The 27,373-nt window shown below is 46.2% G+C and overlaps 3 protein-coding genes and 1 long non-coding RNA gene across 4 annotated transcripts; 2 read left to right on the top strand and 2 right to left on the bottom strand.

Moving 5' to 3' along the window:
* The first annotated feature begins 650 nt into the window (after window positions 1-650).
* On the top strand, window positions 651-16,151 carry aig1 (androgen-induced 1 (H. sapiens)). Its single transcript, XM_076756213.1, has 6 exons — window positions 651-791; window positions 4,531-4,686; window positions 7,621-7,722; window positions 14,361-14,476; window positions 14,975-15,141; window positions 15,612-16,151. The coding sequence occupies exons 1-6, from the start codon at window positions 651-653 to the stop codon at window positions 15,629-15,631; spliced, it is 702 nt and encodes a 233-aa protein (XP_076612328.1). The 3' UTR covers window positions 15,632-16,151.
* On the bottom strand, window positions 4,680-9,091 carry LOC143336221 (uncharacterized). Its single transcript, XR_013078512.1, has 3 exons — window positions 8,365-9,091; window positions 7,209-7,287; window positions 4,680-6,945 (listed from the first exon to the last, which is right to left on the bottom strand). It is a non-coding gene; the product is annotated as an uncharacterized LOC143336221 (long non-coding RNA).
* Window positions 16,152-18,989: 2,838 nt separating the features above from the next.
* adat2 (adenosine deaminase tRNA specific 2) lies at window positions 18,990-20,679 on the bottom strand. Its single transcript, XM_076756214.1, has 6 exons — window positions 20,445-20,679; window positions 20,072-20,176; window positions 19,621-19,771; window positions 19,433-19,539; window positions 19,232-19,304; window positions 18,990-19,114 (listed from the first exon to the last, which is right to left on the bottom strand). The coding sequence occupies exons 1-6, from the start codon at window positions 20,526-20,528 to the stop codon at window positions 19,086-19,088; spliced, it is 549 nt and encodes a 182-aa protein (XP_076612329.1). The 5' UTR covers window positions 20,529-20,679; the 3' UTR covers window positions 18,990-19,085.
* A 594-nt stretch (window positions 20,680-21,273) lies between these two features.
* On the top strand, window positions 21,274-27,138 carry pex3 (peroxisomal biogenesis factor 3). Its single transcript, XM_076756881.1, has 12 exons — window positions 21,274-21,501; window positions 22,380-22,511; window positions 22,649-22,730; window positions 22,983-23,026; window positions 23,113-23,234; window positions 23,461-23,527; window positions 23,647-23,701; window positions 23,859-23,997; window positions 24,080-24,150; window positions 24,231-24,353; window positions 24,580-24,676; window positions 25,032-27,138. The coding sequence occupies exons 1-12, from the start codon at window positions 21,429-21,431 to the stop codon at window positions 25,113-25,115; spliced, it is 1,089 nt and encodes a 362-aa protein (XP_076612996.1). The 5' UTR covers window positions 21,274-21,428; the 3' UTR covers window positions 25,116-27,138.
* The last annotated feature ends 235 nt before the right edge of the window (window positions 27,139-27,373 follow it).

Here is a 27,373-nt window from a genome sequence, read left to right as displayed (position 1 = left end):
ATGTGCAACGGTGCGAAACGCTGTGTTTTCTATTTTGTACCTGTTTTTATCGTCTGTTTGTTCTTTTTCTACGTCTCCCACGTTATTCTTGTTATTATTTCTGTCTGTAACAACGTAATTTCCCCAGTGTGGATCAATAAAGCCATATCTCGTCCTATCCTCATATAATGCCTCTGCCAGCTTCTATTCAAGAGTTGTCTATTTTATTTCATTTCCTTTCAGTCGGACTCAGTGTTTGTGCACAAGACACATAACGTTTATTATTTTATTATAAACATGAAACCACAGCTGAATTTAACAAAGGCTCAAACACTTCATATAGTCTGATATGTGCGAGGCCAGAAATTAACACTCAGATAATTATAGTGAATGCACTAAGCTAAATTTAACACACAATTACAAAACACAAGTTAAAGTGGATCAAAGACGCAGATGAACCGTCTGTGTCCGGGCTGCGCGCGCTCCCCTCCCCCTTGCGTCGTCATCATAACACGGAAGCAGTCTTCAGACTGAGGGGAGCAGGAGAGGCGCAGACACAGGCAGGGAGGTGAAGACAGGTAAAAACAGGGTGCAAGCCGAGCAGAGGCAGAGACAGAGGCAGGTGCAGAGACGTACAGGGACACAGGAAACAAGGACAGAGAGCGAGCATCATGGCGCTGATCCCCTCGCAGGTTCTCCGGGTCGCCATCCTGCTGTCTTATTTCTCCATCCTGTGCCACTACAAAGCTTTGGACATGCCGGCACACCAGACCTACGGAGGCAGCTGGAAGTTCCTGACCTTCATCGACCTGGTAGGAATTCACCTTTCCCCTGCATTTAAGCCCCAAACAGCCGCCGAGTTCGCTGAATGAGCCGCAGAGTCTCTGCTCCGCGTTGTGCTCAGATTTGAATGATTATTCAGCGTTTCCGCCTCCTTCCGCTCCTTGTTCCGGTCTCACATTCGTTGTGGACGAGAAAGGAGGTCGTAAAATTGCAATAATGTACACCAAATTGCGTCTGGAGTCGCCTCTGAAACCCCCCAACGTGGCTGACCGTTGAGCCCAGTGTGTGTGTGTGTGTGTGTGTGTGTGTGTGTGTGCTGAACCGGAACAGGTGCTGCGGTGCAGAACGTAGCCTGTCACAGACGGTGCCCCGTCCGCGGGAGCGCGCCGCGCGCACATTATTGGTTGAAGCAGCTCGAAGAAGCTGTGCAGCTCCTGAAACTGGTTTGGTTTATTTACGTCATCCATCCATCATTCTGTCCATCTATGGTATGTTGTTGCTTGTATTTTCACCAAAAAACACACAAACTGAAAGAAAATAAACTATTATAAAGAGCATAAAAGACTAAATATTCTGCATTCGTTTCAAAAATCCAAACTTATTCTTCGTCTTCTTAGACAGTCCTCTTCAGACAGCTCGGCAAAGCATGTACGCACAAAGACTCCACAATAATAATAATAATAAAACAGAGGATAAATAGATGGACTGTGGGCATGCTAACTTAAAACTGATATATATTTGATTTGATCAGATATTGTTCATCAACATTAACAAACAATGTGCAGAAAGTATCGGTGTCCTTCATGTTGAAGCTGTGAACCAGCTGAGGGTCAGCACACGTTGGCCTTCATATCCACTGTTATGGTCTCTGAAGAGAAATTAAATTAAGGACTTTACGAGCAGCTGAATTGGAGGAAGACACAAACACACAGTCATCCCAGACAATGCACGCACACATTCACGAAGAGGCAGCTCAGTCTCGACTGATGCTATCAGCATTCATTCACAAACATGTTGTTTTTAGCATCAGCATCACCGGCGACGTTAGCTCGCTGTTAGCAAAGCATTCCCTTCATCCTGTAAGAGAAGAGCAGGCATCTGAGTGGACAGGAAAACAAGAACAACAAGCCACTGCTGATGTTTACTACTGTTACTGTGAACAACTCGTGTGTGTGTGTGTGTGTGTGTGTGTGTGTGTGTGTGTGTGTGAGAGAGAGAAACAGCTGTGTCATATTTTCCACATTAGACCTTTCCTCCTGGTTAACGGTGCTGTTAATGACCTGTACACACCAGCAGCCAGGAAACACACACACCACTACATCTGGCTCTTAATCATACTGTGTGTGTGTGTGTGTGTGTGTGTGTGTGTGTGTGTGTGTGTGTGTGTGTGTGTGTGCGCGCAACATGAAGCCCTTCAAACAAGCCCTACACTGTCACTGAAACGCACACGATTGCCACAAGTTCCACAAATGCAGGCTCTTTGATTGTGCCCGCGTGCTTTATTGCTAGCTGAGCTCTCATAGAAACCCATTATTTATGTAGCAGCAAAGCTAATTTCGGCAGGTTATTGGACTGACACACATTTTGGTTAATAGGCACACACAAGCATGCACAGAGGTAACGAGCACCACCCACACACATCAAATAAGGTGATGATATGCATCCGCAAACACACACACGAACTGGAGGAGGATTAGCATCCAATAGCATCCGATAGCATCCTCTCCATCTTTCTGTGAGAGAGAGGGTCACATCCATCATATTGATGGGAGTGTTTCATGACACACAGGAGCTGCTTTCTCTCGCCACAGTGCACATAACATCCTGCAGCTGGATTTAAGTATTTAAGTCAAGTATTTATGGTGTTTTTTTGGTGGTATCGCACCGTGTATATCGTATATCGATTACTCGACTGAAATAAAATTCACGTCCAACTATTTTGATAAGGGATTAATCGTCATTTCCAAGCCAAAAAAGCTTCTTGAATTGAAGAATTCGATGCTTTTCTTTGTCATTTGTGACAGTAAATGAAGAGTCTTTGGGTTTTGGACTGTTGGCTGGACAAAAGAAATAATTTGAAGGCATCACTTCAGGCTCTGGTGACGAGCATTTTTCACATTTTTTAGACATTTTATAGACTAATCGTTAGCTACAGCCCTTTTTTAGTGTGTTCATACCTACCCTTTGCTGTTTATTTAGCTTATTTATAGCTTAATTTCTCAGCGTCCTTGCATCTCACCCTCATTAAAATAGCTGCTGGTGACGTATCTTGAATTCCTTTCAGTTTTACTGAATTTGGACAGTGTTAAATCAGATACACAGCTGCAGTGTGTGCTGCCTTTTAAATGGGGAGGTTGCATTTTCAATAGTAAAACCTCAAGTGCAGGATATATTTGGCATTCAAGTGGTTTAATACTGTTGCTGGGTGACTGGCAATAAAATGCAAATTGCATTGCTCTGTTTGAAAGACAGATGCATGATTTTTTGTTTATTGGATTTCAGCATCAAGTTTAGGAAAAACTACAAAAAACCACAAGAAATGGCAAAAGAAATACAAAAACTTCTTCCTCCCATGGGCTCTGTTATTAAAAAAGTACAACTCGTGAGCTTGGAGTAAGAAAATGTCGGCATATAGCACAAAGTTTTGACCACTCGTCATTCAGATGGACTGTTAGTGTGAAAACTGCAATCATGACCCAAGCTGGTCATGATGCTAATGCTACGATTAGCGCTAAAATATAACAAAATGACATCAAATGATGTCGGCCGTCAACTTAATGAAACCTAAACTGAACAGTGAACTTTGTCGTGCAGTTTTGTTGAATCAGAATCCAGTAACTCACCTCAAAAACGCTCAAATCTGCAAACAAACATTTCCATTTGTTAGCATCGGCCGCTCTCTGCACAGCATGTCTGCTCCACTGCTGCGATTCGGCGCGCTAACAGCGGAGCTGAACATGAAGGCGGTGTGCTACATGTGATGCTGGGAGTCTAAAAACATAAAATGCTCTGACTCCATAAACCAGCTGTCACGAGCTAGCTAATGTTAGCATAGCGCGAAGAGAAGGTTTGCTGGGCCTGCTGTCAGAAAGACGCTCCACTGTGGCTAATTATTAAATCTGCTAATGAAAACAGGAGCGCTGTGTTCATGGTGCCCTCTGAAAACAGCGTTAATCACAGTATCGACGGGAATTGAAATTGGTTGCAGTGTCAGAACGTTTCATTATGCTGCGCAGTAAGACTGAAACTTCCTGGTAAGTCACAGCGCAGGTTCACGTAGCGCGTCACCAACTAGCGGCAGCTAACGTCTGCACAGTTTGTGGTGAGTAAACACAGACGACAAACACTCCGACGGCCATATTTGTGTAACAAACCGGTTCTCCAGCCGGTTGTGCTCCGACATGCTCGTCATAGATCGAAGCCGCTGTTTCCTGCCCGATGCTGTGTTGAGGATGTTGAAATGACTTTGGGGCAATGTTTGAAATTACTGACTGAAGCAGGCGAAGGCGAGGCGGGTTAAGGAGAAGCTGGGGCACCGCAGACTGCGATGGTTGCTTTGATTGCAGGGCAGCTTCCATGTCTGGCCGCCCTCCCTCATCACCTCCGTCCCCTCCTCTCCGAACTCTTCTTCCTTTGCTTCTTCCTCTGAAAAGTGGATCATCTTGAGCTCTGTGTTTCTCGCCCTGCTCGGTCCCTCCTCAGTGTTTGTCATGTGGAACTGTGCAGATGTGCTCGCTGAGCTCTCTCGGCCTCTCTCTCTCTCTGCAGGTGATCCAGGCGGTGTTCTTCGGAGTGTGTGTCCTGATCGATGTGTCCAGTCTGCTGACCAAGGGAGGCGACAGCAGGGAGCAGGAGCGACAGCTGAGGAAGCTGATTGGCTTGAGGGACTGGATGATGGCTGTGCTGGCCTTCCCTGTCGGAGCGGTGAGGGGATGGATGCATGCAGCCGAGTGCACACACGCACACACACACACACACACACACACACACACACACACATACACACACAGTAGCCGGGGGAAGGATCAGCCTGGCTTGCAGGAATCAAAGGCTTGACTTATGCATTTGCAGTTTAATCAGCTCCCTCTCGCTCCCCCTTTCTCCTCGCTCTTCTTTGGTTTCTCTCTGAAGTGAGGCCCAAATGTCGACTCAGGAGGCTTTTCCTCCATCGTAAGACTGAAAAAAACATTTTGTGAAGTCAGCATGTGGATGTCGCAAGTGCCAACAGGGATGCATTTACACCTAACCGGTAAAGATTCCCCTCGTTTTCGCTCCGCGAAGCCGTCGGGTTTGGACATCAGAGGAATCCTGTCATCTTCTCTGTATCAGTGTTCCCACGTACAGACAGAATCATTATGAAGCCGGCCTGTTAGCCTCAGCTCGCTCTGCATGTTCAGTGGCAGCAGGGCATTAACGTTAGCTTAGCTACGTTTTCTATTAGCTGAATTCTGCCTGCGCTGCAGCTTTTCCTCTGAACGGACGTTTCCAGTGTGGCTTCATGTAAATAAATGAAATCATTGTGTACATTCGCCTGTATGTCTTAATGTCTTAACTACAGCCTGCTACGCCCATGGAATCCCCTGATACTGCGTAGATGTTTGGCTGACTTCCCAGCACGAGGAAACTATTCATAATTCAAACAGTTTGTGCCCAAAGAAACTTGCGAAGCGCAGTTTGAGAGCACAGTGACGCCGTTGTTGAGTTGTGTCTGAACGGGCCTTGAGGGGGGACATGAGGACTGGACCTAAGACTTCGGTATTACAAGAGAATCAGCTCATTTATTTGCCTTCGTCAGCCCAAGGCTCCCACAAGAAGACGTCAGGTTTGAGGGTTTTATTTAACAGCAACAATAAACTCTTCAGCGGTTATATAAAGACTTGATATCCGTGTATGAGGGGCGGTGCCGCTGGTATTTAAAGATTCAGAATGCTCCTCCGACATGAGGCGATAACTCTCTGAACTCCACAGGGAGATTTGATGGAGTGGACGAGTTGTAGCACATTAACCTGTAACAGCGTTTATGGTTCGAGGTCGGTTACTTCTCAAAAATGAAGAGAAACAGTGAATAATTATTAACAATCAGACAAGTGCCGAGCTCGTGAATCAGACAGGAAGTGGAGAATTAATCTACAGCAATTCAGAAATCATCAGTTGAGAAAACAAACTCGCCTAAAGGTGCATTCAGGGCTGCTCTGGAGCTTTTGTTCATATCACATGGTCTTCATCAGTCAAGTAACCAAAGTGGAAAATAGCTGGTTGCATGTGAAGGTGCCGGTAGCGTCGGCGGACCCTCAGCAGCTCCTCTCTGGATTCCCAGTGAAATCAGGCCCCGAACACACAGAACGAACAGTGTCGAGTTGTCCTCTGCTGCTTCAGACAGTCAGACGGTGACCTCTGTCTGATCCTCAGGCTGTTCTCACAACGCTGGCAGACTCTGCTCACATGGTCCTGCCTCTCTCTGTCACACACACACACACACACACACACACACACACACTTTTATTCAAGATTTGAGCTGGCGAGGTGCCCTGTAGCTGCTGCACCGAGCCACTCGTACTGCTGTCTGACCGCAAGCACATCCTAGGTTTCGACACACGTGTACACACACATGTTTGTACTTCCAGTGCCACTGTCGAGGCTGCAGCGCACGTCCAGGGTGTCTGACACACACACATACACACCTATAGAGGCAGTCAGCTGGCATGCTGCTGTGTGTGTGTGTCTGTGTGTGTGTGTGTGTGTGTGTGTGTGTGTGTGTGTGTGTGTGTGCGCGCGCGCGCGTTGGGCACAGAGTTCAGTTTACATACAGTACAATAGACACAATTATCACCACAGCTAACGTCTGGAAACCCAGCCTGGCTGATATGGAAAGAGTGTGTGTGCGTGCCTGCGTGTGTGTGTGTGGTTCTGTGTGTTGTAGACATGCATGAGCGTGCAGGAGCGTATATTACATGTGTGTGTCGGTAAGGGCAGTGTGGATATGTGACGCACAGGGACAGTGTGTGTGTGTGTGTGTGTGTGTGTGTGTGTGTCGTCTCCACCGGCCCGTTGAAAGCAGAGAACTTGCCGCTCAGGGTACAATGGTGGGGGGGTTGGTTCAGACGCCCGAACTGGAACCCAGATGACGGTCAGGTAATTCCACCCCCGTCCTGCAGAACATAGTCTGGCCCGAGTCCAAACAGTCTGCAGGAGATACATTAGACCAAGAGTTTGTTAGCTTATGGTGCATTCAGGACATGTGGGACGAAAGGTGACAGCAGCCTCACCTGAGGTAACATTAGCATGCTAACATCCATCACTTCAATACATGCAAGCAGGCTAACATGCTAACATGACACACACACACATTACACACTATAATAAAAGCATGCTCACATTCTAACTTTAAGTAAGTTAGAATATAACATTTAGCATGCTAACATTTTTAAAATGTGCCACAGTCTCACCTGTTCGATGAGATTTACCTGCCTGTCGAGGACTGATGTGTCAGCCTCGTTGTTATCACCTTGCTTCTCCAAACATTGACTGTAGAAAGGACCAGAACACAGTGTCTTCAGCTATCTGCTGTTCTAAAGAACACACTGTCCTTTTGGACATTCTGTCCGTGTGTCCTCATGTTTTACCTCATCACATTAAATGAGTAAGAGCCAAAAGAGATGTTTTTGTTTAGTTTTCGTGGTTATAGAATTTGTACTGTGTTGTAATTTATGTCATTCGCTAAACAGTTTTTTGCTAACAGCAGCTAACAGCTAAACAGTCTTTTGACCGCAGTGAAAATGTTGTTTTTCAAAGGCTAACGTGTGTTTGTGTTGTGTGACGACTGTTTGCTAACCGTCCTTTTTCTGCTTCCCTCTCTAGTTTGTGGTGTTCACGTTCTGGACTCTGTACCTGTACGACAGAGACCTGGTCTACCCCAGACTACTGGACAACTTCATCCCTCAGTGGCTCAACCACGGCATGGTGAGTCCTTTAACTCCCTGATTCCAGCAGAGACGCTGTCTGTTAATAGATCATTATAATTAGACGTCGCTTCAGGCTTAGTTCGCTCTCCACCTCGACAGTCCAGTACATTTCTGCACCAAGCGGCCGGCTGCACAGATGTGCTCTCAGTGACCACAGCGACTGATTTACCGGTCAGCGTAAGTTTCAACCAATGAGGTGACAGAAAGAATTACCTTGGAAATAGAATGTGCCACAACTGAGATTAAAAACGTCCAAGCCAAGATTCAGGCAGCGTGAGGAGCGCTGACGGAGTCTGACCTGACAAATTTAAGGCAGATCTATAATAAATTTAAACCCATGTGCAGTAAATGTATTAAAACCCCTCGATTCATGTGAACTGAGACGCAGTGGAGGGGTTATATCAGAGTCCTGCACCGGCCCCAGCTTTGCTAAACCACACCTGCCTGACACCTGCACAGGAACTCACTCCAGCAAATATTTCTGACTGGATTCCAGATGAGACTTGACCCAATAACCAGTACAGTCCATTCAGATAGTATTATAGGAGCATACACTCTTTGTAAACCACATTAGTTTCTTCTTCTTATTATCCTGATTTATTTTTACACATGCACATGAAACATATCTACATACTTTTACCTGACAGGTGCAGTTTTTGTGGGTTGGGCCACAGGTTCAGTGTCTCCCCCTCTGGTCTGGGAGGACCCCAGGACCCCCAGGGGGAGCTGGATGGTGTTTCTGGGGGCCGTTTCTATTCTTCTTGTATCAGAGGATCGTGAACTCCATAAAGTACTTGATGAATCTTATCGGAGGTCAGAGCTGCTGCTGGTGAACCTCTGGATTTGAATGTAGTCAGCGGCGGCTCGCTGGCTTTGATTCGCCATCAAGAGGAAGCGGTTTAATCTAATGTTTAGACAGCGACTGACATGTGTCGCACGTCGGCTGGCTGATAACACCGTCAGCTGTGTGTGTGTGTTTCTATCAGCCTGAGAGATTATCAGAAAATGTTCCAACACTTTGTCTGTAACATGCAAAACCTCCTCGTGACGCTTCCGTCTGCCAGTGTGGCGTCCTCAGCGCGGCGTCCTGAGTGCGGCGTCCTCAGCGCAGCGTCCTCAGTGCGGCGTCCTCAGTGCGGCGTCCTCAGAGCGGCGTCCTCAGAGCGGCGTCCTCTCGTCCTCCTGCGAGACGAGCCGAGTATTTAAAAACCGATCATTGCCATAACTCCTCTTCAAGTGAGAGAGACAAAGACAGCGTGTGTGTGTGTGGTGTGTGCATGTGTGTGTGTGTGTGTGTGTGTGTGTGTGTGTGTGTGTGTGTGTGTGTCTCTTCCCGTACTCCAGAAGATGATGTAATAGCTGAGTGGTTGCTATGGCGGCATCACCAAGGACCAAAACAACCAGAACACCACCAACGGGCGTGTGTGTGTGTGTGTGTGTGTGTGTGTGTGTGTGTGTGTGTGTGAGAGAGAGATAGAAAACGTGAGAACATCTGTATGTGTGTGTGCCTTTGTGAAACGTGTGTCTGGGTGTGTGTGTGTGTGTGTGTGTGTGTGTGTGTGTGTGAGCCTCGTAAATATTTTGCGGTCTTCATGGTATCAGTGTTGTTTGTCTATGCTGGCTGCCACGGCAACCGTGTTGCCATTCCCATTGGAGGAGGGAGGGGTCGAGCGATGCAGAGCGAGGAGGGAGAAGGATGAAGAGTGAATCTGCCAGGGAACGTGAGCGAATGGTGCGTTTACAGACCTCATGGGTTTGTTGTTAACACTGATTTTTCAGACTGAACAGAAGAAGAAGACGTGAGGACTTCATGGAGCTGGTTTGGTTTTTGGAGTTTGTGGTTGATGTTGGAGCTGATCACACTGATCACACGTTCAATCATAGTGATCGGAAAGCAGAAGAAGATATGAACAAGAGTCAGGGTGCCTCAGGAGCCGGTGTACGCATTTGTTTTGTTTTGTCAATTTAAGATGCAAAATGGTTCAAGGATCCCAAATCCCTTCATTGAATCCCTCATTATTTTATTAGTGCTGTGCTCAGATTTAGAAAAAGAATCAGTAATTAAGGATTCTGCATATTTAAAGAGCAGAAACAGTAAAAAATAAAAGTTAGCATTAGCTCAGCCATTAACAGTCAATTAAATGATGCATTAGCAACATGTTAGCTTCAGACAGCTAGCGTAAAGGTTAGCTTATATATATACACACATACATTATTACAGAATTGTTAGAATTGTCAGAATTTACATTTTATTTTGCCTCTGAAGAGCGAGCGAGAGCGTCAGACTCTAACGTGGCAGGATTTCTTTTTTCTTTTGTCTTCAGAGTGTGCGTGCGTGTGCGTGCGTGCGTGCGTGCGTGTGCGTACGTGCATGCGTGTGCGTGTGTTTTAGCCGTTACTCTTGTGGTTCCAGTTCATAAAGGCAAGCCCACACTCAGACCCACAGTCAGGTACCGCAAACCAGCAGAGGATTACAGCCTCACACCGAGTCTGACGCCACTGACCTGTGACACACACACACACACACACACGCACACACACACACACACACACACACACACACACACACGCACACACACACACACACGCACACACACTCTCTTCCCTTTTGTAGTTTTATTATAAAAGCTCTGCCGGCCGAGGATCAGCTGTGTGTGAACATCTGGTTAATCATTGTTGTGTTAGGGCCCACACACACACACACACACACACACACACACACACACACACACAAACCTGGGATCAGCACTTAACCTTCATCACTTGTGTGCTGGATTTGCATCATTATCACTGCGTGTGTGTGTGTGATTCATGTGATGTGTGACAGCCTCTTGTGTTATTTTTACCTATGAGGCGTTCACTGACTCACGCAGGTTGAAGCAGTAGAATAGTTGTTATTCATCTTCCAAACAGCTCGTAGTAAACAAATACCAAAGGTTCTCCGTGATGCTTTTAGTGGAACCTCAGTTTAACGTTCAGCCGCTGTCGGACCGCAGGTTGACGTATTTACTGACAGTTTCACACAGGTGTACTTTTACTTTGAGTGGACCAGTCCCAGCTGAAGGTCTCTGGGACGCCTGCAGGTCTGAAGCTCAGACAGACGAGCAGGACTGTGAAGACCCGGTCACGTTGGACCCGTCTCTGACATTGAAGGTTCTGGTGCTTCTGCAGATCCACACACAGTTTCTCCGACTGTGTTTTTTGATGGAAAGTGGAACAGGATTGTCCTCCTGCGACACGATAAGCTCCTTAAGTGAGAAAACTGTTGAGAGAAGTGTCAACAGGAGACTTTCATTTGATTTCCAGGGTTCAAGTGGAGTTCAGCTGAAAAAGCTTTATCGGTGCAGGGACCGCGGACGGAGCGGCGAGCTCCGCGTCAGCTGCTGCACTCTGACCCCGTGAACTCTGAAGAACCCGCCGGTGGACTCGTCCTCCTAATCTCATGTTGTGAGGCTTTTTCCAAACCCGCAGAAGTTGATTTAAAATTCCTCTGAGGATACAAACGTTTCCAAAGACACCAAGAGTGTCGGCCCGACTTCACTCAATATTCTGATTTCACGTTACGCTGCAGCTATGAAAATAAGACGTCCGGGGCTTTAATATGGTCGGTGATGAAGCGTTGGAGGCGGACGCAGACGGCTGGGAGAGTGTTTGCTTAAATTTAGATAAAGTTAATTTAAGGGGAAGCTAAGCTGGACACTCAAAATGCTCATTATTTTGCTGGAAAAGTCTTAATCATATCTGTCGTTAATCGTATGCGAGCACTCTTCTCATCCCGGCTGAGTTTACAGGCGTTGATGCCTTGCTCAAGAGCGACTCCGCAGCGTGCCATGTCAGATTTCCAGCTGTTGTTTTCCGTCAGACTCGGGAAGACGTTTGACCCCCTGGCCCTCCCCTCGGCCGCGTGACCCCGCCCGCCCCCCAGCTGCGCATCTCTGCGTGAAATGGTTTGTCCCGTTTTTAGCCCCAGACCACAGGATCGAACCACCGCTGTTTGCCGAAGAGGGGGGATTTTCCACCAAGGCAGAGAGCTGGCTGCTCGAGCGAAACCACAAACCTCGGCGGGGGGGGGGGGGGGGCAGACACAGAGAGGGAGGACAACAAAGAGAGAGAGACCTAGAAACAAAAATAGAGAGAGAGGGACAGCAAGGATAAAGGGAGTATTATTTACGAGCGGCAAGTCCTCAACTGAGACTAAACTTAAACACGACCAAGAGACTGGAATTCCACTGAGGCACTCTGGGTAAAAGTGCAGCGTCAGGGCGTGTGTGTGTGTGTGTGCGTGTGTGTGTGTGTGTGTGTGTGTGTGTGTGTGTGTGTGTGTGTGTGTGTGTGTGTGTGTGTGTGTGTGTGTGTGTGTGTGGAGTATAATGATGGGAGGGAAACCTAGAATTTAAGACCCCAGGAGAGAGAGCTATTCTGTCCTCCTCGGAGATGTTGTTCCTCTTGTTAGTTTGCGCAGACTTGGCATCTTTAGTCTGACCTTTCCAAATCCTCGGAGGGAAGCGGAGAAGCTGATTGGTCAGAGTCGGACAGTACGGCACTGTGCGGCGCACAAAGCGCTCTGCTGTATCGGACAGACGCACGTTTGATTTTCCTTTTAAATCCTCTTTGAACGTCTGAGAGCCGTCGCTGAATGTCTTTAAACTCGCCGACTGTGACGCCAGAGTTCGTGAACATTCAGCGTTCCCCTTCAGATTTGGACTCGCTGAACCATCACACCTGTCCAGTTATACTTTACCTGCACATGAGTCATCTCTCCACAGAGCAGGTTATGCTGTCAGCCCCTCACATCCACGTCTCCCTACAGCCTATAGTGTGTCCTCAGTACGCATGTAGCCGCCATATCTATGCTGCAGCTCTGGATGAAGGTACGCTGAGGCTGCAGAGACGACGAGGCCTGTGATTGGATTCAGGTGCGAACAGCGATCCTCTCCCACCTGGGCTGAACCTTCCTGCGGATGAAGGAATGAGTGAAACGAAACCACGATCAGGAGCAGCTCACCTGTGCAGAGCTGCAGCAGCGCCTTCGTTAGCGCCTTGTGTCCAGCATAAATCCACCTTTAAGCATCACATGCATGCAAATAAAGCGTCTGAACATATTAAATTATTGAAATTTCAAATGGAGTCTGGTGCATCGTCTGTGGCTCTATTTCAAATTGACCTCGGTGGAGTTTTTCACATCTGAAGATTATTTGCTGCATCAGTGACTCAGCTTCATGTAAAATTTTATTGATATTATAAAACCGACGCCTAACCCAACCTGCCTTCACGCTGCAGCGCCGTTTACACACCTTCTGTAGCCCGGCAGCACCAAACCAAACACTTTTCCATCATTTCTAACCGTCAGTCTGGGAATAATTAACAGATGGAAGGTTGTTTTTCTCATCGTAACATAACGAGGCCGACCGGCTCGACTGCTGGAGACAAAAGAGCTCAGCGGCCTGACGTCGCCCAGGGTGAACAGTCTGACACACACACGCACACACACACACACACACACACACACACACACACTGATCTACAGCTGTGTTCCTGAGAGTGCAAATGAGGTAAGAGGTCTCAAATCTGCTGAGACAATTACGTCTGTTGTGTGTGTGTGTGTGTGTGTGTGTGTGTGTGTGTGTGTGTGTGTGTGTGTGTGTGTGTGTGTGTGTGTGTGTGTGTGCGTGTGTTTGCGCATTTTGTATGTGAGTGCCCCCTATTGGACAGAGAGTGTAATTCATGTGAGTTTGCCGTACAGTAGCAGAACTACAGCAGATATTGATTGATTTCAGATATTTGATTGGAAACAGGAACACTGCTGATTGACAGTAGAACTGTACAGGTGTGTGTGTGTGTGTGTGTGTGTGTGTGTGTGTGTACTTCTGATGGTGAGTCACAGCAACACCGAGACAACTCTGGTGTGTGATGGTGAGAAACAGCTTCACAGTAAATAGCAGCACGTCATGACCTCCATCAAATGTGTTTGTGTGTTTAGAGGGATTACACAGGTATCTACACACACACACACACACACACACACACACACACACACACACACACACACTCTGTATAAAGAACTGAACGAATAATTAAAAGAGACCAAACTGAGGGTGTGTAACCACTGGGGTGAAATGTAAAAAGTCCAAAATGGTCCCATTTTTCCATAATTCTTCTTCATTTATTCATTTGTCATAGTGTAAAATAATGTGACAGATGTTTATATCAGATGCTGCCGCACAGATATTTACCTCTAATGAAACTTCAGTGTAAACAAACTTTTCAGGCAGGCAGTTCACTCACATTGTGCCTGAAAGCGGAGCGGCTGTCGGTGCAGTACCGCTTCAGGCCACTAGATGGCTCTAACAGAAAATCATGGGCTCCTTTCAGAGGTTGAGGTGTGAGCAGTCCACATCTCTTCGTTTGATGTGCATCTTTGTGGTTGTGGACATTTCAAACACAGGAAGGATTCTGCAGTGAAGAAGTACTCAGATACTGAAGTAAAAGTACTAATATCACATTGGTCTACTTAAGTAAAAGTATTATTAGCAAAAAAACTTAAGTAGAAGTACTCATGTTGCGGTAAAATGTTCCCTGTCAGTGTTTTTCTGCTGTTAGTGGATTGATCACTGCTCCTCTGTCCATCTCTCTCAGCACACCACTGTTCTTCCCTTCATCATCATCGAGATGCGGACCACCCGCCATCGGTATCCCAGCAGGTCGTGGGGTCTGGCCGCCGTGTGCTGCTTTGGCGTGGGATACATCCTCTGGTACCGAACGCTTCCTCTTTGCAGCTCTCAGTAAACACATCCAGGTTAAAGTTTAGAAAGTGCTTCAGCTCCAGATGCATTTGGTCATATGGGATAATGAAGGTTCAGTGTTGTTTAGATTAAGCTTAGCTCAGGTTTGTCAGTGTTTGGTTCAACTAATTCCGATTTTTCTAATAGTTTATTTAATTTCAGCCTCGGTTAATTGAGCGAATGTGGTATTTTATCTAAATTCAGTTCAGTTCAGGAGTTCCTGAGTTAAAAACAGGCCAAGTTTTATCTGTTAACTATATTTTTTAGTTTGTTTAGTAACTCGGAGGTTCAGCTTATCTTTGCTCGGCTAGTTTAGTCTGGTTTAAATGAGACCTGTTTGAGTTAAATGTAGAATTCCTTTAAATTGAGTATAAAGTTTAAAAAATGGTTTAAATCTTTAAAACTGTTGTTCTTAACACAACACGTCCAAACATGTCTCTACCTGCGTGTGTGTCCCCGCCCGCCCAGGACGTGTTGGGTGCACCAGGTGACAGGTGTGTGGGTGTACCCGGTGCTGGAGCGCATCGCTCCGCTGGCTCGGGTCGTCTTCTTCAGCGTGATGACTGTCGTCATTTGTGTTTTCTACGTGCTCGGAGAAATCCTCAACAGCTACATCTGGGACCAGCCTCAAACAGGTCGGCAACACGCACACTGTCCCCCCACCCACCGTGGACGAAACGTCCTCAGCTCATTGAGACACTCAGGCAGCTGCAGGGCTAAATGTGTGAATGCTCCCTGAACTCTCATATTCGTTTGTCAGTCTGAAAAGTCAAAAAAGCAGAAAGAGACAAGAAGAAGCAGATGAAGCATATGCCGTCCAGCCGCCTCTCAGTTTCCCAGCCTCACACACACACACACACACACACACTCACACACTCCCACGTCCATCTGCTCAGCAGGTCAGCAGGTAGCACTCCGCCCACACCAGAGAGAGAAAATCTGTGTGTGACTTTCTAGACAAGAAGTCTGCAGCCCTGATTTCTAGTGATACCGCCTTAAAATACACACACACACACACACACACACACACACACACACACACACACACACACCCTTCACAGTCTGCTGACTTTACAGAGTCCGCTCTCTTTTCTCTTCCTCCCAGAAAAGGTCAAAGGTGAGTGATCTTCTCTCGACTGTGCGGGACAGCAGAGGACGCGTCGAGCCCCGCCCGCCCAGGACAGCACAAGAGCGGAAAACAAGCGACCTCTCCGGACGTGGAAAAGACGACCTTTGGACTGTACTCATTACACTAAGATGGAAAAAGACGGAGAAATCATCAGCTAATTTTAAAAAAGAGGAAAACGAATGAAAACTCATCGTTTGTTTTTTTGTTTTGTTTTTTTCCTTCATTTTTTCATTTTTTTGGTTGTTTGTTTTTTGCGACCGAGCTGCGTCGGGCTTTATGTGGAGGACTGTGGACCAGACACACAAACATACTTCTACACAAAACGCAGAACACACGCACATAACACACTCCTGCCGGGACAGAAACACACACATGAACAGAGTTTGTAGTCTGTGAACAAAGTGAACGAACTCCTTCATAAGCTGCTGTGAAACATCGTCATCATTCATCTTACGAGTCACGTTCTGTATGTTTGGAAGAAACTACAAAATCAATAAAGTCTGAGTGGAAAATTTAGTCCAGTTTGGATCCTGATTTCAACAGGATCCGACCTGAAGTGGGTCCACCTCGGCTCTGCGGCAGGTCTGAGAGAACAGGACGCCGGAGAACCCGAAGAAGAGTCTCAGGTAAGATGAGCAACACGCTGCACCTTCATCAGCTTGACTCACGTCACAGGACGGACGGAAAAACAGACAGGTGTGTCGAGAAGGTGTGTGAGAGAACAGACAACAGGAAGAACGGAAGGAAGGAAACAAGCAGGACCTGAAGGAAGGAAGGAAAGGGGAAAGAGAGGAAGTGGGAAGAAACTCGAAGAAGGAGGAAGAAAAACCAAGCAGCAGGAAGGAAAGGAAAGGCATGCTGGTTAGTCAGACAGATGAGAGGCTGACAGGAGGCGTCCTCACTGGAAAAACAGCAGCGTGATTGGTTGTTTATGCAAATGCGACAACCAATGCAACAGCTTGGTCGGACGTATGACCTTTACCGTCGAGGTGGCACATCAGGAAGTGCTCACAGGGGTCGTTTTAGGTGCTGACACACAGGTAGAAAGTACAGAGACAGAAACAGACTGTGTGTGTGTGTGTGTGTGTGTGTGTGTGTGTGTGTGTGTGTGTGTGTGTCAGAGACACCTGTTGGGAAGTTGACAGCAGGCACCTGATGACTTCATGTTTGGCCTCAGCTTCGCTCTCATTGGGTCAAAGTGTTGAACAGGAGGAGGAATCATTAAACAGATTTTAGCCAACCCTCCTCACAGCTTTTCCAGCTCCTCATCACCATGGCATCCTAAACTTCACACACATTCGGCCCGTGAGGCGGACGCTCATACGTTCATCACGTTAGAGGACAGAACGGAGACCTGAGTCGTGCAGATTCAGAGAAGAGACAAAACGCAGCCCGTGGACGCAAATGACAGAAGGGAACAAGAGACACCGCTAACAGAAGCTAGCCTGAAGCTAACAGAAGCTAGCCTGAAGCTAACACAGTGGATTCCTCCAGAAGAAGAAGACAGTGAAAAGAAGAAGTATGAAATGAAGACAGATGTCTGCCTGCCAAAAGCACGAAGAAGTAAAACAAACTGAGGCACTCGTGTGCGTTTCATTCCTCCCCCAGCGCTGAGCAGACGGGTGGAGGATGATGAAGATCATTAGTCAGTTTCCTCCTTTTTTCTTTAGGTGAAACCACAAAACACATCAGCACTTCCTGTCAACCCCCCCCCCCCAGGTCATTTAGTGAAATAATAAAATAGAAACTTCATTTTCTCTGGCAATGATGTTCTTTCACCTTTACACAATATGACATCTCATGTTGCATCGCTTCTTCTACTGTGTGTGTGTGTGTGTGTGTGTGTGTGTGTGTGTGTGTGTGTGTGTGTGTGTGACTCCTCATGTCAGTTTGGAAAGGAGGTTTTGACACAACACACTCTGTTCATTAGCGCCTAACAGCTAACTCTGCACTGCTGTGTGTCTGTGTGTGTGTGTGTCGTCTCTTCAGTAACACGTCAGCTCCTCCACTCTGAGGTGACACATTAAAACATTCTGGAATATTCTGCTCTGCATTAATTAGCATAGATTTACATGCTAACGAGCAGAGAGGAGCTGGACGCCGGCACGTGTTTCAGTGGGAAGAAAGGCCACAAGAAGTGAGAGGAAATGATGCGTTTATGTGACATGTCTTGTGTCTGTGTAAAGAGGAAGCAGAACAAGGGTTAAAGGAAGAAATATGTGGTGAAACATTCTAGAAAGGGAAGCAGGAAGGCAGGAGGGAAGGAAGAATAAGAAACATGACGAGCCACTGAAGAAATGAAAGAAGGAAGGAAAGAGGGTGAGGAAGCAATAAAACAGGGTGGAAGGAAGTACAAAACAAGAAAGGAAGAAAACATGGAAAGAAGGTGGGAAATGAAGGGAAGCAGGGGGAAGGAAGGAAATAAGCAGGGACAAAAGGAAGGAAGAGAGATGGAAGATGTAAAAGAATAATGAAAGTAAAAAATGGGTGAAATCACAAAAAGCAAAACAAACTGATAGAATAAGCAAAGAAAAGAGGAGGATGAAAAAGATGTAGAAAGACAGAAAGGTGGTGGAAAAGGGGTGGAGGAAGGCAAGAACTAGGAAGGAAGGAAGACAGGAAGGAAGAAAGGAAGCAGGGAGGGAAGTTGTAAAAGCATAATAATATTAGAAATGAACAAAGAAGGAAGCAGGAAGGAAGGAAGTTGTCAGCCGTCAAAAAAACAGCAGGACACCTGAAACACACACACAGATCACAGACACACACACACAGGCCTAGGTAATAAATTAATTGAGTGTTTAGTGCAGAAAATCAAGTCACACTTCACACACGTTCTCCATACGCCTATCCACCCTGGTAACAGTGTGTGTGTGTGTGTGTGTGTGTGTGTGTGTGTGTTTGAGAGGAAGTGAAACTACGAAAAGTCTGAACTGTGTCACTGTGTGCGTGTGTGTGTGTGTGTGTTCTGAGCAGTTGTGAAGGTCACTCCTGTGGAGAAGTGCTGCTACACACACACACACACACTTTCTGTCTCGTCCTCAGTGATCACTGACAGATCTGTGTGGTTAGAAAATGAAATTCTGCTTCTTCTTCGCTAAAGATCTGAACTTCCTTCAGCTGATCGTGTTCATTCATTCCGCTTTAACTGTGTGTGTGTGTGTGTGTGTGTGTGTGTGTCGCTCCTGTGAGGCTGATGTTGAGGAGATATGAGGTTTATCACTGGAAGGTGGCCACGCTGCGTAACATTGAAACACACTTCCTAAAGGGGACAGCAGCCGGTCTGGTGCGCCCCCTGCTGGCAGACCGGCGGAAAAGCAACTTGTGTTGGAGGAAACGTGCAAGTGACACACAAAAACATTTATAATGTCATTTATTCAATTTAAAAAGATAAAATGAGGTAAAAACGAGCAACATAAAGACAGATGCTGCAGCTGATTGGTCCAGGAGAGCTCAGTCCTTCCTTGATTTGGGTTTCGGGGCTGAAACAGACAGAAAGAGAAGAATTCTGTTAGAGGAGGTGAAAGAGGAGAGAAGAGGAGGAAATGAAGGAGGAAGAAAGGAGAGGAAAGAGGAAGAAGAGGAGAGTTTCTGATCACCGTTTGGATTCTCCTGTTTGTAGAAAGTCTTCAGCAGCTCCACAGCTTCTTCTGCTCTGTGACCTGAAACACACTGAAAACACACCGTGAGGCCAAAAGTATGTGGACGGCCAGAGTTTGAACGTGGCTGCAGGGAAACACCACAAACATCGAGAGACAAGCAAAACACAGGTGAAACACAGCAAGTAGACGAAGGCGGACCTTGAAGGTGGACCCAGTCTGAGGTAAGTGTGCAGAGGAAACGTCCACGACTGAACCGCAGCCTCCGAAGCGCTCGTTCCTGCAGCCGTACACCACCACGGGGATGTCTGACAGCTGGTGAAAGAACGACAGCTACACACACACACACATATATACACACACGTGCAGCAGAGGTTGGTGGAGGATACTGAGCAGGCGCAGCGCCGCAGCACACATGATGCACGGCTCCACGGTGACGTACAGCGCCGTCCGCTCGCACACGCCGCTCACATCCAGGCTGCCGCGGCGACACCAGTCCAGGAGCTGGTCCAGGGCCACCATCTCAGCGTGGCGAGTGGCCTGACACACACACACACACACACACACACACACACACACACACACACACACACACACAGGTATGCACACGGAGAAACACGCGTTACAGTGTGCATAGCTCAGGGCTCGTGTTCTCTTTGAGCAGGGTAAACCTAATGCCAAACTCCCTTTGAAAAATTCAGGTTTTAAGAGGTGAAGTTTGGCGCCAGCAAGCGTTGAAGTTTCTGCAGTCAAGAAAAGCACAATTACATGAGATCATTTTAGTTTGCCTGTAATTAATTGTGCTACTTGACTAAAATTGACTTTTTTCAGCTTCCCTACATTTTTGGTCTCGTTGACTTCATTCCGTCCTTTGCCCACGACTTCATCGTTGTAGACCATCAGACATCCAACCGGCACCTCTCCATTCTCCAGAGCGTCTTTGGCCTGCAGCAACACATTCACAGCAGGTCAACGGACAGCAGCTACACACGTGGAGGCAGGAAGTGTCAAACACAAAGATCATCTGATGAACTGAAAAATGATCATTTCTGGATATATCTGATGCATTTTTGGATTTGTTATGAGACAAATCAAGGGAAGCTCAAAGTTCAATATCATGTTAGTTAAAACACACAGAAACACTCCTGAGAAAATAATAAGTGTGTAAAATAATTCACCTTTAGTGAAGGCCTGATATATTAAGATTACTCACCATATCAAAAGCGCTGTCCATCCACTTCTCAATTTCCTCATCACTCGGATAAAAAGTCTCCGACGAACCCTCCTCTGTTCCCATTGCAACTGTTCCTACGTAACTTTACTCACCAAACGCAAGTGGTATGATCGCATCTGACGTGTGTTTGTCGGATATTTCTTCACCTTTAAGTTCCAATTTCGTCCATCGTACTTTACGTGCCATGTATCTACAGCGGCAGGGGATGATAATAGTAGACGGACCAGTTCCAGACATCACCAATCGAATCATTCGATGATGGCACGGCGTATCCGCACATTCATGCCGATGTATTCGATGCGTCAAGTGACCACGGTTGGTCGGATGTAAACAGGAAATCGAGAGATTTTGCATACAAAATAAAAGCTTGATTTTTTACTCATATTTGATGTAGAGCTATTATCTCATTATTATTGGCTGATAATAGTTTATCAAGGATGCAGTACATTGTTATTACCATATGACTTTGATTGATGATTTACAAGTATCGGTATGTCTTTGAGTAAAAATGAATATAGGCCAATATATGCTATCAGACTTTTATTATTATTTTTATTATATTCAGTATTTTCTCGTCTATAGCTGTGCTATATTATGATCAGATTATAACTAGAACGGAACTGTGTGACTGCAATGATTACACGAACACCTAAAACAAATATCAACTGCTATCTTTTGTAAACAACAGTTTGTCTTTGGTTTTATTAAAGATACACTCATGAGACCTACCTTAAGTCTTAAAGTCTAATCGTTTTTATTTTGAAATCAAAAACCGGAAGTTATAATGTTCACTCTTCCCAGCTTCATCGACATTCTCGGGCACTTTTGACAGTTAGCATGGCGGCTAGGAGTTGCTAGGTAGCCGAAACTCTTCAAATAACATGTCAGTAAACCAGTGAGCACAAAGTTAAAAGTACGGAGTGTGTTTTGAGTTTTAGTTTCTGAACCCCTCACGGCCCAAGGATGTTTTCATCTGTCTGGAATTTTATTAAACGCCACAAGAGGAAATTTATTTTCACCGGAGCTGTAGTTGGAGGTAAGTGGTGCTCTGTTAGCTTCTGAGGTTGCTAATAAGTTTAGCAACACGCCTGACTGCACCGAAATATCCCGACATTTCATATTTTCGTGCTTACGGACAGAACTCATGCTGTTAGAATATATATGGAAAGAGTTTTTAAGAATCCAGCAGTAACGTTATTTCATTTTACTTCGGCAGGTTCATAGTCTTCATCAAGTAGCATAATTTCCATCAATAAAGTTAGTTACTTATGATTCAGTGAGGGTATTTGGTTACGTTTTAATCGAGGCTCTGCAAATGTGGGAGACGGCCTTAAATTGCCAGAAATTTGAATGAAGTCTGGTTTGACGTTCCATGCATGAGAGCAGCGCTGGTGGATGCTAAACGTTAGCATAGGTAACTTAGCTAATCCTTATCGCCTTTAATGCGAGCCTGAAACTGCTGAGCAGTTTATTTAAGTTATATATTGCGATTTATCGCATGTGCTTTATAAAAACTGCAGGTTGGCTAATCGTGTTGTCTGTACAAAAATAGCGAATTATTTTGTAGTAATTAGAAGTAATTATTATCTGTAGCGTTCAGCAAGCATTGGAAATCATTGAAAGTTGGTGGATTTGCTCAACATTAATAAGCTTTCTGATAGTTTTTGGACGTGAAGTGATTTTGACATTCAGAGTAAAACGTGGCATCATTCACCAAAATGCCCAATGAAAGTTGTGTAATGGATAAATGTAGTGCAAGAGTTCACGAAGGTTTCAGAGTTAATTAAAAGAGACAAGAGCTTATTGTTTTCTTCATGACTGTTTTCCTTCCATGAAAATTGATTGATGGCTGACAGATATTTCCTGTGCATGATATTCGTTAGTACGGCTTCTTATTTGTTGGCAATCCTTCAGGTGTGTACTTCCTGGGTAAATATGCCCAGAAGAAGATCAGGGAGGTCCAGGAGAAGGAGGCGACAGAGTACATCGCTCAGGCCAGACGACAGTTCCACTTTGAGGTCAACCAGAGGACCTGCAACATGACGGGTAAAGACTCCACCAACGCCCCGCCTCAGTGATCCTTTAGGGATCCCTGTGGGTGCTGCTGAGGTCAGGTCTTCATCTTCTGGATCTGACTGCAGTGTGTGTGTGTGTGTGTGTGTGTGTGTGTGTGTGCGCTGCAGTGCTGTCTATGCTCCCTCCGCTGAAAGAAGCCATCATCAATCAGCTGAATTCAGAAAGCCTGACTGCGCTGCTCAAGACCAAGTGAGTTCAAGTGTCTTTCACTGTTAGTCTCAGAAGGTCAATCAAAACCTAAACGACTCGTGTTTAAGGCTCAGATTTTGTTTCTGTGTTCATCATTTTATACAAACATGCCGGTTTGACTCCATTTTTACTCGACTGTTGTACGAAGCGCTCGTGTTGAAGTGTTGCTTCACTGTATGAGGTGAAATAGAAAGTGTGCTGTGAAGTGCAGAACCGTGATTCTGCGTTTTCTTCTTTCACATCGTCTCACAGACCAGCCAATAAGCTGGAAATCTGGGAAGATTTAAAGATCATCAGTAAGTTCACTTCTTCATCTCACACACCATCCTGCACTAATGTCGCTGCCGGTCAGGTTGAGATCACGAACGTGTGTCTGGTCCAGGTTTTACCCGCACCATCGTGGGCGTGTACAGCACCTGCATGCTGGTGGTTCTGCTCAGAGTCCAGCTGAACATCATCGGAGGATACCTGTACCTGGACAACACTGCAGGCAAGAACACGAAGGTGAGGAAGGCGGAGCTCAGCAAGCAACGTCGACCAACCAGCAGCCCCGAACCTTCATCTTCACAAAGATATGAAGCAAACAAAGATGGCAAATCTTCAGCTTTGAGATGCTGGAACATGACTTCACTGATCAATGGATTATCAAAGTATTTGCCGATTAGTTTTCTGGAGGTTGACTCATCGATCAATCAGGTACACCTGTGTGTTATCTGTGTTTTTTTCCCAGACTCCTCTGGCTCCCCCAGACGTCCAGCAGCAGTACCTGTCCAGTATCCAATATCTACTGGGAGACGGTAGGATGGACTCACACACACACACACACACACACACACACACACACACACACACACACACGAGTCTCATAAGAGCACGACATTGTTCATCCTCCGTCCGTCTGTCCGTCTGTCTCCAGGTTTGACCGAGCTGATGACCGTAGTTAAGAAAGCAGTGCAGAATTCACTGGGAAGGTGAGTTTGTGTGACTAATGATTTGTAGTTTTTGTATTTTTATATGTTTGGTTGATCCTGTTCAGCCTCTGATTGTCGTTTCTTTAGCGTTTAAATGTTGATCGGAGCCTCGTGACCTTTCCACCTCTCAGCCGTCCGTCTCTCTGTCGGTTCGCAGCATGTCCCTGAAGCAGAGCCTGTCTCTGCTGGATCTGGAGCAGCAGTTGAGCTGGATCCGAGCGGAGGTGGAGTCCGGCTCCGAGCGGCCGCTGTCCTGTTACATGCTGGCCGACGATGAGAACGTGCTCGCCGACCAGGTCGCCGTACACGCAGGACGCCGCGCCGCAGTACTCACACATAAAGGCTCTGCACGTTTAACAGCTGTTCTCTTCTGTTCAGGCGTGCGGGCTGACGGAAAACGACGCCGTGACCATCAAGCTGCTCAACGAGACCAGAGACATGTTGGACAGGTAAACGCCACACCTGTGTGTTTGCTCACCTTTCGACTGAACACCTGCAGACTCTCTGACGTGTGCGTTTGTGACTCCAGCCCAGACTTCAGCACAGTCCTGAACGCCTGCTTGAACCGAGGCTTCTCTCGGCTTCTCGACAACCTGGCCGAGTTCTTCCGCCCGCCCCCCGGTGACTCCTCCCCCAGCTCTGCACCTGATAGGTCAGCTGTTTGACTGACAGTTTTCTCTTTCCTGCATTCACGTTTGGTTTTTAATTTTTGTGAAATGATTGTTTCATGAGGCGCAGAAGGAAAGAGCTGCAGCCTCTCGTTCACTGAAACAACTTCCTCAAACCAAACTTTACAACAAGTAACGTAAGTCGATTACTGATTCCTGCTTAATTATGAAGAATTCATTAACTGTGTGTGTGTGTGTGTGTGTGTTCAGCCTGTCTGTAGTCAGTCTGCCGCTGGCTAAGATCATCCCCATCATCAACGGTCAGATCAACACCATCTGCAGTGAGACTCCCAGCCACTTTGTTCAGGTGAAGTCAGGCTCCATCGTTTCCTTCGCTCACACACACAAACATCACAGAAACAGTCACAGTTTTTCTGAGCTCATCAGACTTCTCGGAGATACGTGGTTCTCATATGATGATCTTCTAGAATATGATGCATTGCTGTAGATTAAAGCAGCCAACAGGATATAAAGGAGTTCAATGAGCTCAACCTGAAACATTTCAGTCCATTCTGCTTAAGTAAGGCTTTGAATGAAAGTATTTTCACAATGTGGTATTAGTACTTTTACTCAAGTCACGTACTGGCAGTGAAAATCTGAATATTCTTGTGTTCGTGCTCCCTCTCTGTACGTTCCTCTGGCTTTCTGTCCGACTCTCTCAGGACTTGCTGATGAACGACCAGGTCAAGGAGTTCTCGGCCAGCGTGTACGAGACCTTCAGCATGCCGCTGGAGCTGCAGAAATAACCCACCCGGCACGAGGAGAAGAAGCAGGACTCCAGAGGAAGAACAGAGGGATGAAAACGGGAATGCGGGCTGTTGATCCCTCCTTCCTTTTCTCCTTTTCTCCTCCTGGATGGCAAAAATGTCCACGATGAAGCGGCAGCGGGAACGGCGGCGCCGTTATGGATTATTGAACCGGTGGAGGAAGAAGAGACTCACAGTGGGTTCGTGGTCACAGCAGAGTCTGGGATTAACCTGGCACCACTGCATCTTGGGAACTGGAGTCTTATTTGAGGCAGTAACGTGGTCTGAGAGGTGGAGAGCCAGAAGGATCGCTCACGACGGAGCCGATGAGCCCGAAACATCGTCGTTTATTGTGTTGATTTTAGGGATTTCCTCCTCGTCCCTCAGCAGCGGTGAGTGTTTTACGTCCAGCTGTTCGACATCCGCAGGGTCTCCAGCGTGCACGGCTCTTTGTCCCTCCTCTTCTTCACAGCGTAATCCAGGTGTTAAAGGGATGTGTGTCGAGTTGGACCGATGTGTCCGCCGAGGTGATTTTTTTGTGCTAATCAGTGTTTTTAAACGAGATCATTTTTGCATTTTCTTGTCAAAGCTGCAGCAGCTTTGTGGGTAATTTGGGGGACATTATAACTTCTAAACACACGATTATCAGATGAAGAAGCTGATCAAAATGCTGCCAAAGCACAGCCAGTGTCACCGATTCATTCCAAATTAAATATGTAGTCAAAAAAAACTTTGTCGTCTTATTTTTAATGAAACACAGTTAACAAACGTTGTATTTAAACCAGTAAATTTAGTTCTGTTTCCATCTGGAATACAACAGTTCTTCTTCTGGTGCAGACTCTGAAGTCACCTGAGTTTGAAAACAGGACGTGCCGACGTGAAAGCGTTCTGACTTCTGTCCTCAGACTTCAGAAGCTTTTTTCAGCGTAGTTCCGTTTGTGTCCAGAAGGTGTCGCTCTTCCTCAGCTGATGACAACAAACAGTCTTCTGTTGTGATTTGGTCCTTGACAGTATTTTTATGACACAACTGAACTGGAAAATAACATCTGGAGTTTTACGTACGATCATTTTAAAGGAAGCTTGTCTTTGGCTGTTTTGAGTTTTGGAATGAAAACTTCTCTCTGTACAAAAGTCTTTTCCACATTTCTTTCTGTTTTCTGCCTGTTTCTTCACTCACTCTGTTTGTGTGTGACTTCATGGAAAGTTTAGAGTCTTCTGTGTGGAAATAATGAGATTTTTATCCAAGAACTGTGGGACAGCCCGTCCTGCTCTAACCAGGTCTGATTAGCTCAGGTGTGTTCAGCCAATCGAGAGCTGGAAACACACCTGATCTACCTGATCACTGGCAGAGCGGGGGACTGACAGCATGCAGCACTCCGGTGCAGCGCTGGTTTAGGTGGTGGGTCTGAGGTGGTTTTTAAAGTTTCAGCTGAGCAGGCTGATTTGTCAGTGATGAAATCTGTACCTTCATTTAGTCCCAGTCAGGTCGATCATTTACTGTGATCACAGGTACGTGACACCGTTCAGGTAACTGTCACCGCAGTAAGAAAACTGCTCTGAGCTTTGCTTCATTTCTCTGACTCGTCAAACAACGCATCAGCTCTGATTCGTTCCACCTCAGGCCACACAGGTGGGGTTACCTGGAGGTAATGGGAAGTTGGTTTTTTATTTTTTCTGTTGCTTAAAAGGTAAAATCTCCGAAAATCCTCTGATTGGTCATGAAAGTCCATGAAAAATGAATAAAAGCACTGAACTGGACATGTTAGAAATGCCCCAGTGGATGATGGGATTTATCAGAAACTGTGCAGTGAAAAAGTGAGTCTGTGAGTCTTTGAGGAGATTAGAAAACATCAGGTGAGCTCCTGACTTCCTGATACCTGGATTACATAACAGACCCAGTCAGGTGAGAATGTAAATCTGTGTAATCGACGACGCTTTGCCCTGTGAGGCGTAACGTCTGAACGACAGCTGAAACGTTTGTAGAGGTGAACTGAAAAGATAATAAACGTCATGTGATTTCATATCCGTTCCTCATTTTGTGTTTCTTTAAAAACAAAACAAAAAAAAAGTCCAAACTACAAAACATGAGACGCTTCAAGCTCCTTATTCAACAGGTAGCAGGGACTTGTTGCATCAACAGGGGGCGCTGTGCCGCAGCAGGAAAGCGTTCCATGGTGAGATAAGACCAGCATGCTGGAAAACACTGGTGCTGTTAAAGGTGACTCAGAGGGTGATGCCATCTCTTAACGAATGATTAA

This window comes from Chaetodon auriga, chromosome 18, assembly GCF_051107435.1.
Source record: "Chaetodon auriga isolate fChaAug3 chromosome 18, fChaAug3.hap1, whole genome shotgun sequence".
Classification (NCBI taxonomy): domain Eukaryota; kingdom Metazoa; phylum Chordata; class Actinopteri; order Chaetodontiformes; family Chaetodontidae; genus Chaetodon; species Chaetodon auriga.
Note: the sequence above shows the minus strand (reverse complement) of the source record. Positions and strands in the feature narration are given on the sequence as shown.